Below are 12,208 nucleotides of genomic sequence, written 5' to 3' on the forward strand. Positions count from 1 at the left end.
CATTTGAAAAGACCCTGATGCTGGGAAAGATTGAAGGCAGGAGGAAAAGGGGACGACAGAGGATGAGATGGTTGGATGGCATCACTGACTCAATGGACATGAGTTTGGGTGGGCTCCGGGAGATGGTGATGGACAGGGAGGCCTGGCGTGCTGCAGTCCATGGGGTCGCAAAGAGTCGGACACGACTGAGCAATTGAACTGAACTGATGTGTGTGGGATAACAATTACAGTCAAATGAAGCATACACAAAACTCAACACGTGTCTGTGGGCTCTTGGGGACTGAGGGGACAAGGAGGAACCTTCTAGTTCCAGCATTCACCAGGGCCTGACAACCAATGGTTCCTGCCATTTCTCTATCCCTCTCCAGCAGAGCCCACAGCTCCCCATTTCTTGCATCGATGTATTTCAAAATTAGAATTAAGCTTCTTCTATAAATACAATTTACTCCTAACCATTTTTTTTAATGGTTTCCAGGACTTCCCTGGGAAGTCTGAGAAGATCCCACATGCCGAGGAGCAGCTAAACTCCTATGTCCCAAACACTGAGCTTGCACTCGAAGCCGGAGAACCACAACTCCGGAGCCCACAGGCCTAGAGCCCGCGAGCTGCACAAGAGAAGCCGCTACAATGAGAAGCTTGAGCACCACGACTAGAAAGCAGCCCCTGTGCGCAATGAAGACCAGCACGGCCAACAGAAACGAACACATGTGAGAAAACGGGTGCGGAATATTTCAGAGTAGACTGAGCCTAAGGCTCACTTGAAAAAGAAGGTTTTTTTTTTTTTTTTCATTTTTAAAGTATCACAGTCCAGCTACACAGAGCAAACATATGATTCAGAACCAATTGCCCTGTGTTGCAAGAGCTCCTTCTGCCTAACCACCATGAGAGCTTGGGAAGGCAGGAGCCACGCTCCATGCACACCTTCTTGGCCGGAAGGGAGCAGGGCAGAATCAGGGGGAAAAGCCTCAGAAAGAGGCTGGCAGGCTTCTAAGCTTTTCCATTATCCATCCATCCATCTCCTGGAAAAAATACAACTCACTCCTCCTGATATTATCCTAGCTTTAATTACATAAGTACATAAAATTTCTTAAGGACAACAGAGAACATCAGGGAAGGAGTCAGGAAAGAAAGAAGATAGGGAGGTTGTTACTCTCAAAGTTGCGCCTCGGATGTGCTATGCTCAGTCACTCAGTCATGTCCGACTCTTGGCAACCCCTGACTATAGCCCACCAAGCTCCTCTGTCCATGGGGATTCTCCAGGCAAGAATACTCAAGTGGGGTGCCACGCCCTCCTCCAGGGAATCTTCCCCACCCAGGGATCAAACCCAGGTCTCCCGCATTGTAGCTGGATTCTTTACCATCTGAGCCACCAGGGAAGCCCTCACCTTGGGTATTCCCATCAAACTCCAACCAAACCATCACCAAGACGGGCTGACACCTTTAGGAATTTCCCAAACTTTTAAAAATTACTTTTCCCATTCTTAATTTGGAAATCAATCTAAAATAGTCCAAAGTTGTCCAAGAAACATCTTAATATTTCCAGATGTTATCCAGGAAATAGGTCCAGATGTTATACACAGCTTAAGTCTAGCTACTGAACTATAGATATACACACATAACTATAGAAACACACAGACACACGAGTGCACACACAGTTATCCCTGGGCACTTTCCCCTGAGGGCGAGGGTCCCCAGCCTCCAGGATCTAATGCCTGATGATCTGAGGGGAAGCTGATGTATAATAAAGAAAAAAAGGTGCATAACAAACATAATGTGCTTGAATCATCCCAAAACTGTCCCCTGACCCTGGTCCGTGGAGAGTGTCTTCCATGGAACCGGTGCCTGGTGCCAAAAAGGCTGAGGACTGCTGCCTTGGGGGACCCTGGTGATGTGGCTGGCACCCCAAGTAGGGAGACCAAGCTGCCTGGGGCTTGCCCTGGGCTCTGTCTTCTCCTTGTCCTCCAGACTCCTAAGTCTCCTGGGTTCCCACGCCTCCTCCCACTGGCTCACAGCTCCACACCCTGCCTTCCTTATCACATCCCCTGCAGGCAAGAGATCCGTCTCTTCTCCCACCTTTCTTAACCCCACGGTTGAACTGTCTGCTCCTTCCAAGCTGCGGTTACTAAGCTGACTGATGGTCAAGTCTCTTCTCCAGTCCTGTGACAAAAGACACTGAAAGCTCGCTCCAAAGCCCCCAGAAAGATCAGCAGTCAGCCTCGGTCTGCTCCCGACAGGTTCCCAATCCCTAAGCAAACATTCGCTCCAGGACTCCCTAACTCTACCTGAGAAACTCTCCAGGAAAGATGGGCATCGCCTAACCATTCTTATCAGGAGACGCAATCAGATCTGTGACTGTGGGAATGTAAACAGAAGAGGATATTAAACCTCAAGGTTCCGTAATGATCCTGATGAGAAAACCCATTGTTCTGACTTCAATTAACAAGCACAGGACAGGTGAGGTGCAGGGACCATCCCTGAAGAGCCAGGCCCCGTGTGGGTGGAACCCCCGGGGTCAGGCATCACCAAGGGATGTCAAAAACCTAGCTGGCAAAAGTCTAGCAGCCCAGGACCCAAGGTGGAACCGCGGCTTGCTTCTCTATGGACCTGAAACCCATTTCTTTGTGTTCAAGGGGCCGAAATCTTTAATATTTTAAGGATCTCACACACTGGCAACGTTCCCAGGCAAGGAAATGATCCCTCCCTTCTCCGGTCACCCCTAACTCCCCAACATTAACCATGAAGGTTCCTTCACAAACATCTCCCAGTTAGACGACAACTCCATGGAGGGCCAATTCTTCCCCATTCTAGGGTAAACACAGAGACCTTAACCCCAGATAGTCTTCAATTAGCAAAATCGGGGAATTTCTTCCATTTCTTCATCTACTCACTCATTCATTCAACAAATACTGAGTATCTATTATCCCAGACACTTGGTAAAAACACCAGAGAATAAGACACAGCCCACTGTGCCCTGGACCTTCATCCCCGTCCTCCAAGACCCCCTGACTTGCATGTTGGTCCATGATGGGGACCCAGCCTATCTCCCCGCCTGGAATCTTGCTCTCACACTGCACTCGTCATCCTACAACCAGAGCCATCATTCCAGGATGAGTGCATCCCGTCCTCTCAGTTCAGTTCAGTTGCTCAGTCGTGTCCGACTCTGCAACCCCATGGACTGCAACACGCCAGGTTTTCCTGTCCATCATCAACTCCCGGAGCTTGTTCAAACTCATGTCCATTGAGCTAGTGATGCCATCCAACCATCTCATCCTCTGTCATCCCCTTTTCCTTCTGCCTTCAATCCTTCCCAGCATCAGGGTCTTTTCCAATGAGTCAGTTCTTCACATGAGGTGGCCAAAGTATTGGAGTTTCAGCCTCAGCATCAGTCCTTTCAATGAACACCCAGGACTGATCTCCTTTAGGATGGACTGGTTGGATCTCCTTGCAGTCTGAGGGACTCTCAAGAGTCTTCTCCAACACCACAGTTCAAAAGCATCAATTCTTCGGCACTCAGCTTTCTTTATGGTCCAATTCTCACATCCATACATGACTATTGGAAAAACCATAGCTTTGACTAGATGGACCTTTGTTGGCAAAGTAATATCTCTGCTTTTTAATATGCTGGTTAGGTTGGTTATAGCTTTTCTTCCAAGGAGCAAGCATCTTCTAATTTCATGGCTGCAGTTACCATCTGCAGTGATTTTAGAGCCCCCCAAAATAAAGTCTCTCACTGTTTCCATTGTTTCCCCATCTATTTGCCATGAAGTGATGGGACTGGACGCCATGATCTTAGTTTTTTGAATGCTGAGTTTTAAGCCTACCCATTCTTTGCCAATCAAGTCAAAACCCACAGCCTGTGAGTTTGACCTCGATGTGGTGAAACAGGGAAGCGCTAACCCTCTGCAGGCTGGCCGAGAGCACTAAAGAAGACAGAAACATTCCGGGCGCTCAGGTTCACCAAACCGTCCCCTCAGTGTGTCCCGAAGCTCACAGAAACAACTCCAGAGCCTTAGGCGTGGGGGTCACCATTCCAGTCCTGCCCCCACCTGGCTCTCCAGACAGACTCTGCCATTTCATCTCTCCTCTATCCCCCAGTTCCTGTCGCCCAATCCTCAACCGCCTGACTTTCCACCTACCCATCCAAGACCAGCTCAAACCGCGCATCTCCCAGGAAGATCTTCCTGGCACATGGCAAATTTGCACTTACATCGTGATATACAGGAGCCATCATCTTGATTACACGCTGTACCCCTGATGTTTGAGGGTTCGGACAAAGCTCCTTGGAACCCCTATATCCGCTTAAGTCCTTATGGCACAGAGATGGCCCCTTGGATGGCACGTGCACGGCAGGTAGATGACCCCCGTGAGGGTGCCTAGTTTTATTTACTCCCTCATCTGGGGAGCAACTTAATGGGCAAGATCAAGTTCATGCCTTGGCAAAATCATACCCTACAACAGGCAAAGACAGAGGCACTAACTCTGAGCATGTTATGGGCTAATTCACTGGACTATTAAACCATCCACTCTCACCAGGCAGGTCAAAATTGACCTAGTCAACATGTTTATCTCTCAGAATATCACACATTTAATTTTAGGTTATTTATTAAAAAAAAAAAAGAATGAAGCATGGACAAGACAAATCTAGAGTGGACTAGATCTGCTTGACCATTTTTCCTCCCGAGTATTAGCTAGTAGTTCAACACCCACCTGGAGAAGAGTTTTTCCAAGAGATAACTCGGCGAGGGTGACGCTCACACACCTGAAAGGGCTGCGGTGGGCAAGAGAGGAGGACCCACAGGCTTTTGTAGGAGAGGATCTCCCTGTCAGAGGGGCTTTTTTGGGGGGAGTCAGCCTACTTCAGGAAAGCGGGTTTCTGGGGCCCATTCACCTCACACAACATGTTGAAGCCACTAAATCCACCAAGCCGAGAGGCAGGCAGACCACACCAGTGAGTGGGAGAATGGGTTTGATGGCATGCCGCTATGGCCTGCTTCCAACACTCCCGCCCCACGTGGAGCACAGCAACGATGCGGTGTGTTGTTGTAGTAAACTGAAGCTGGTCCTAAACTGAAAAACACTGCCAGGCAGTCACACAAGTCTTCGTTCATTCATTCATTCATTCAACCAAACATCCACTGAGGGCTGCCCTGAGAGTGAACCAAGGGCTAAAGGAACAAGCGTGCTACGTGACCACGAAGAAATACGACATGTGTCTTGCGAAGTTACTTCAGTCACGTCCAACTCTCTGCAACCAGCAAGGCCCCTCTGCCCATGAGATTCTCCAGGCAACAATACTGGAGAGGGTTGCCATTTCCTCCTCCAGAGGGTATTTCCCACCCAGGGACTGAACCCACGTCTCCTAAGTCTCTTGCACTGGCAGGCGGGTTCTTACCAGCAGCACCAACTGGGAATGATAAATGGTATTTGTTTCATTTTTAAGCTAACGGTGACCAAGGTTAATACTGTCTAGAAGGTAGGACGTGTGTTTGGGGAAGTCTTCAGCAAGCCTTCCAGCCGCCTGCCCCACCCCTATCCTTTGATTTGGACCCAGGGTCAGTGCTCTGGGACAGCACTTCAAGCGCTCCCACCCCACAGCGCCTGACTCCCACCCCAAACACTGTCCGCAAAGAAATTAGGAAATTGCCTTTGCTTGTTATAAAAACAAACACACAAAAGAAAACTAACCACTAAACCAAAATTACGTGTGTTTTAAAAATCAAATGCCATACCCCCAAGCCTTCCCTTCCTCGGGGGCACTGTTAATGGTCTCACATCTTTTCTTGCAAGAAATCTTTCACAGACGGGGTTACGTTCTCCTGGGAGGGCTGTCTTCACAAGCACATCTTCATTCTCACCGCTCGTGTGGAAGCTCTTTTTCTTCTTCCTCAGTATTTACAGACGCCGCCTCCCGACCCAAAGCAAGCCGACAAACCACACGTGGGTTGGCTAATTGGCTTATTATGTTTCTGTGGACTTTGACTGCTTCGGTCTTTACAAGTGTATCTTCTGCTGACGGCATCTTTCTAAAGCTCCACTATTTTCTTCGCTTATCCTCAGCTTACCTTTCCTGGCCCATGCTCAAGACAGCAGAATTTTTCCCTGTGTGTGATTAACTTCTCGAGTTTCAGAAACACATTTTCAGTTCTGACATCCTATAGAATCCTCTGCGGGCAGCTGCCTGCTCTGCTTCATGCTATCAACTTGGTTCCCTGCCTCGCAAGCCAAACCGACAGAGCAATTTCCTGTTTGCATAACGAGTCCAAACCATTCCTGATCGTTTAATCGACAAAACGCTTCCCTTCAAGAGCAATTATTATTTCTACGGAATGCTCACAGAGCTGTGGACTGCAAAACACCTTCTCCTGCCCACATCCAACCCTGTCTGGTTCCTGAGAAAAAACATGGCCGGCTTAATGAACTGGTTTTGCAATTATCACAATTATCTTTCTACCTAGAAAAATTAATGTTGGCTGTTTTCAAATTCAAGCACAGCTAGAGCTTGGCACCAAGCTAGGTGGTCAGACTCGTCAGCCTGTTCCCCAAAGCTTCCTTTTCTGGAGAGAGAGTGGCCTAGGAGCTTATTCCTAACCGACTGGACACCCCAAGGAGCTCTGAGAGCTGGAGAAGGCGGAGGACAGCTGCTGCTCCCGTCATGGGTCCAGAGTGCGTGCTGGCCCGTGGATACACAGTGAACACCTGATCCAAGGGATATGGACGCAGGTGACGAAATCCTTTAATAATTAGAGTGGCACTGTTAATACTGCACAGTCTGTGACACTTCGGGGACAATTAAGAGAAACTAGTAATGGTGCTTTCAACCTCACAACTTCAGTTCTCATGGTAATGCCAAGACCATGACTCCTGCATCTTCCTTCCCTGCCGCTCACCTTCTATGACTAAAACAACACTGCAAAGAAGCATGTACTGCATCCGTATGATGATTCCTGACGCACTTTGAACACGCACACTGCAGAGAACTCAAAAACCATCAGCAGAATCAAAGCAAACTATGCACAAATTAAAAAACATAGATGCTTCACTGGTGCCTCAGCAGTAAACAACCCACCTGCCAATGCAGGAGACCCGGGTTGGACCCCTGATCCGGGAAGATCCCACATGCTGTGGAGCAACTAAGCCCGTGGGCTGCAACTATTGAACCTGTGCTCTAGAGCCCAGGAGCTGCAGTGACTGAGCCCACGTGCCCCAGGGCCTGTGCTCTGCCACAAGAGAAGTCACGGCAGCGAAGAGCACCGTCCCTAGAGAGCAGACCCCGCTCCCTGCAACTAGAGAAAGCCCGCACAGCAGTGAAGACCCAGTGGAGCCAGAAATAGATAAATAAATACAATTATTAGATATATATATACACAGAGAGAAATTAAAAGGATCTGGAACTCAGCAGACTCCCACTAAGAGCAGAAGGGTGGTCAGTGTGTGTGGAGGACTCACGTGCACTCCCACACATCAGCCCTGACAGTGGACGCCGCTCACCTTCAGGTGGCCCTCGGGGGACTGCAGACTGAGCCACTCTCCGGGTCCGGGGGAGGCTCTGTCCCCAACCCATCACTGCGGCCTCAAGGCACCTCCCTGGATGCCACGGGTTTCCCTGCACACCCAGAATTCCTCATCACGAGTGACACCTCATCTACACCCTTGCCTTCCCCTCTGTTTTAGGGCAAAGACATGACTTTTATCTCCTTATTAAAGCTATATCATATAAGCCCCCCCGCCCCCAGCTTTAATCCTCAAGACCCTGGTAGCAGGACAATCTTCTTTATTTCATAGGGAATACACAGTACCAGGACGGGGCTTACTCTTACATTCAACAACAAAGGTGTCCACTGTTTAGAAACGGATGGTCTTTTGTAAAAGCCCATTTTACGTTAATTAGACAACTATTTATGAAGCCCTCCTGAGCCCCTGAGATGGCAGTTCCTGACAAGTGGGGAGAAAAACACAAGTGGCTTACAATTAAGTAATCTGAGTGGAGACAGACCTAAAACTGCCCCAGCACCGTGCACAAGCACCCGGGGCACTGTTCTCCAAATAAACGTAACTGAGGATGACCTGCTGCGAGACGGAAACCAGGGGGCTCCGGGGTAGATCCTGCCTCGTCTCCTGTGTTCCAGGCACATGAGCTCGGGCGTGAGCAGCCTGAACACGTGTGCTCAAGAGCGCAGCTCTCACGCACGGTGAGACAGAAGCTGCACACGTGTGTGTGTATGCGCGTGCGCACACATTTGTGTGTGTAAGCTGTGTGTGTGTGTGCATGTGTGTGTATTCTCTCCCCCATCCGGCCTATCGCACTTTCTTGAGCACAGACGGGTCTCCTCTAGGACACCCGCACCTATACTCTCACCAAGCACAAATCGCTCCCAGGAGGAGGGGCACCACCACACAGACCCCTGTGAGGACCCCCGCACCCACACGTGGGGGGCCCCCCAAGCACCAGGTGCCCCCATGAGGGGGCCCCCACTCACCTGCCCACGCCGCCGCCTCCCCCGCCCTCCCCCCGCTATTAGGACACCCGTACCCCCAGGCTCGCCCAGCACCAGGTGCCCCCACGAGGAGACCCCCCGCTCACCTGCTGGACGTCCTGCTGGAAGACGCACAGCTGCAGCCGCTGGTGGAGCCGCACCTTGCGGTGCTGCCAGATGTTCTCCAGCTGCCGCTGGTGGTGCAGCACCTCATGGATGACGTCCAGGACGTGGTGCACGGCCTTCGAGTAGTTGGCCGAGGCCGTGAGCGAGTCGGAGCTGCCGGGCGTCAGGGGCCGCTGGAGCTTGTCGAGCAGGGACTTCCCGTCCTGGCTCACCTGCCGGCGGGACACACGAGCTATTATAAGCAAGCAACTGCTCCAGAAGTGCAGCTCTGCCCAGGCCATGCTGCGGAGCCTGCCCTCCAGAGCACGGCAGGCCTGCACAGACACACGCTCACCTATACACACCCACATACACACACCCACACCCAAATGTAAATCAGAGTTTCACTCAAAAGCACATTTTATAAAGACTAGAATAAACTTTAGAACAAACCCATCAGTTATTCAATGACGTCACAAAACCAAATGTGGCAAATCAGAGTTAAAATGAAAGGACTTTTAATTTTCACAAAACACTGTAGTAGATGCTAGTCTTAATAAGCATGGTATTCTGCCTGGTGGCTCAGATGGTAAAGAATTTGCCTGCAATGGGAGAGACCCAGGTTTGATCCCTGGGTTGGGAAGATCGCCTGAAGAAGGGAATGGCAACCCACTCCAGTATTCCTGCCTGAAGAATTCCATGGACAGAGTAGTCTGTCAAGCTACAGTTTACGGGGTCCCAGAGCCTGATACGACTAAATGACTAACACACACAAACATTCTGCCTTAAAGGACATATGCATGCGTGTTAGGTCACTTCAGTCATGTCCAACCCTTTGCAACCCCATGGACTTTAGCCCACCAGGTTCCTCTACTGGAGTCGGTTGCCATGTCCCCCTGCAGCGGATCCTCCCGGCCCTGGGACTGAGCCCACGTTTCTTGCATCTCCTGCACTGTACACAGTTTCTTTACTGCTAGCGCCACCGGGAAACCCCAAATGACATACGGGCTGATACACAATTTCACTGCTGGACTATCTGCAAATTGAAATTTAAAAGTAATACTTATCTTGTGTTATATTAGAGAGAACACAACAATTACAATGGAGCAAAATGTTAAAGCTGAATCTTGAAATCTAAGGGGGAATAAAAAAAGACTAATCTAGCACCAGGCAATAAATACGTACTTACACTTTGTGACATAGTTGGATAGCAATTTTACTTCACAAAAGAAAAAGAAAACTAAAGTGCCATTTTAATTTAGTTCACTAACTTAAAAGAAGTAATTTTAATTAAATGGCCATCATTTTTAAAGGAGATTTCAGCGCTCTAATTTAACAGTGAACTATCCAAGTACAGTTAAATGAAAGCCATCAGACTAACCAAAAAAAATTAAGGAAAGGTGTGGGTGGAATACAGAAAGAAAAGCATTATATATTTTTAAACTTAGGAATGATTATGCCAGCTGTGGTAGAAACAGCACGATCAGACTGGACAGAAGGATGTGATGCACATAAAGTATGCGTGATTCGGGCGCTTCTTAAGCCCATCCTCACGACCGGGACCTTTGTGCTCAGATTCTTCAGAAGGTCTCCTTGGGTATCCATGAAAACGAGGAACAAAAGAGAGCCTTGCTAACAGACACAAAAAGGGTTTAGGGGCAAAGTCTTACCACAGAGGAGACGGGGACAGTGGGTGAGTGGGACCAGCCAAAGGAAGCCGAGACCTGGGGGCAAGCGAGAGACCTGGGGAATTTTCTAATCTCTTCCTTTAATCCTTTTACAACTGAAATCGTGCTGGAACGTGACATGTTTGTTTTCTAATAACCGAACCTGAGACCTCTACTGGAAGCTCTGACTCTTCCTTAGGAAGGCTGGTGCTATCAGACTTCGCAGATTAAAACTGACCTCGTACATCAAGTTAGCAAAACGGAAGCAGAAACAAAGCAAGCTGACATAACCAAAGGGAATGGGGGAAAAAGACACAACTAAACGACTGCACTGTGTCAGGCACGTGTACAAACAAAAGCAGGGGAAAGGCAAGTCTTCCGAAGAAGGGAGCTGCCCCGGGAGCCACGGACACCTGTGCGGGCACTTCTGATACAATGATTTGCGGGGAGGGCATGATGACTACTTTGGGGGAGAGGATTTATTGTGACGGATTCAGAGAAGCAGTCTATTACCGCTGAATCAAACACCACCTTGCTTTTTATACGGGCTGGCCAAAAAGTTCATTTGGGGAAACCTGCATGAACTTTATGGCCAACCCAATAATCTGAGTTAGGCTCGGACATATAAATGAGGAGTTTTTTTCCTTTTCTTTTTTCCACCTGCTCTTAACACACACTGGCTTTTCTAGGAATGCAGTTACCATGCTAATCAAAGGAAGGCATGCTTGATTTTCTTTGAAGCTCTACAGGAGTTGCACTTTATTAATAAAATACCAGTACGATAATACCGTTCTCAGTACTTGAGTCACAAATATAACACACATCCAGTCTGCATCTGTAGCAGCCATATTGACAAAGGTTTTAAATACATGGCCAGCACCTGAATACCCAATTATCTTCTATTTGCATGTATTCAGGCATGTGTAGACTGAAACACATTTTATCATAAATTACCTTTTCTTTTGTCTCTATATTGTAGCACATATGTAATTTATAAAGACAATTTTTTTCTGAAAATAGATTATTACCCATACATTTTATTTCAGCAGGTATCATAAAATTCCAGTCAAACAATGGGAGTGCAGCATTTCTTAGGACTGAGGACCAATACTCCAAGTTACACATTTCACATCTTTACAGAACCTAGAAAGAATTGCTTACAAATATTCCCCTGCCTTTTACTCCTTATAAAACACGTAAGTCAGGAAACGCTCACCAGAGCATGTGACTTGGTAAACATATCGTAAGGCTACAGATGAGAAGGTGTGGGGCAGACGCTGACAGCTGCCTCCCAAAGTCCACTAGCTTCTCCCTCACAGCCAAACCCCACAGTCAGGAACAGCAATACCCCAGCTCTAAAGCTGCACTTCCTAGACTCGCTTTTAAATAGGAGTGGCCAACATGTGGTAATTAAAACCGTTGAATGGGGCTTCCAAGAAAGCTGTCTAGGAGGTTGAGTATGCTCATTCCCCCTTGAGTATTTCTCTTCCCTGCTCCCAAGAACTTGGTGGAGATGGCTGGTGCTTCAGCAGCTACTGCTGACCTTGAGGCAACCTTAAGGATAGTAGCCCACCTGCTAAAAGAGGCAAAGCAAAAAGACAAAAGGATCCACAGATCCTCTTACTAAGAGACCTACCACACCAGCCCTGGAACGCAAGCCCTGGGACTTCCCCACTGGCAAAAAGTCAACCTCTACCTTAAGCCACTGTTCCAATCTTAAACCACAATACAGAATGACCAACGGGTTCCCAGCTCTTACCATGTTTCCAAAGGCATCCATGCAACACCACTAATATCTACCACTGAGAATAAATGATGCGAGGAAGAATATTCCATCTAATCTTTCTTGATATCTGTGCAACTGTTTGACAGAGCTCAAGAGCAGGAATCATTACTGGGTTAGAACAACATGCCTGCTCAGGCTGGAGGGGCAGCAGGAAATGACTGAGTACGTGAGCATAT

At 48.4% G+C, this 12,208-nt stretch overlaps 1 protein-coding gene across 5 annotated transcripts in view; it reads right to left on the reverse strand.

The window, feature by feature from the left end:
- The window catches only part of TRIO (trio Rho guanine nucleotide exchange factor), a 363,874-nt gene that overhangs the window by 181,397 nt on the left and 170,269 nt on the right, over positions 1-12,208 (reverse strand). For all 5 annotated transcript variants that reach the window (XM_070357707.1, XM_070357708.1, XM_070357709.1 and 2 more), the window contains exon 9: positions 8,582-8,812. In XM_070357707.1, coding sequence (XP_070213808.1) covers positions 8,582-8,812 — 231 coding nt within the window. The remainder of the gene's footprint in view (positions 1-8,581; positions 8,813-12,208) is intronic.

This window comes from Bos mutus, chromosome 20, assembly GCF_027580195.1.
Source record: "Bos mutus isolate GX-2022 chromosome 20, NWIPB_WYAK_1.1, whole genome shotgun sequence".
NCBI lineage: Eukaryota > Metazoa > Chordata > Mammalia > Artiodactyla > Bovidae > Bos > Bos mutus.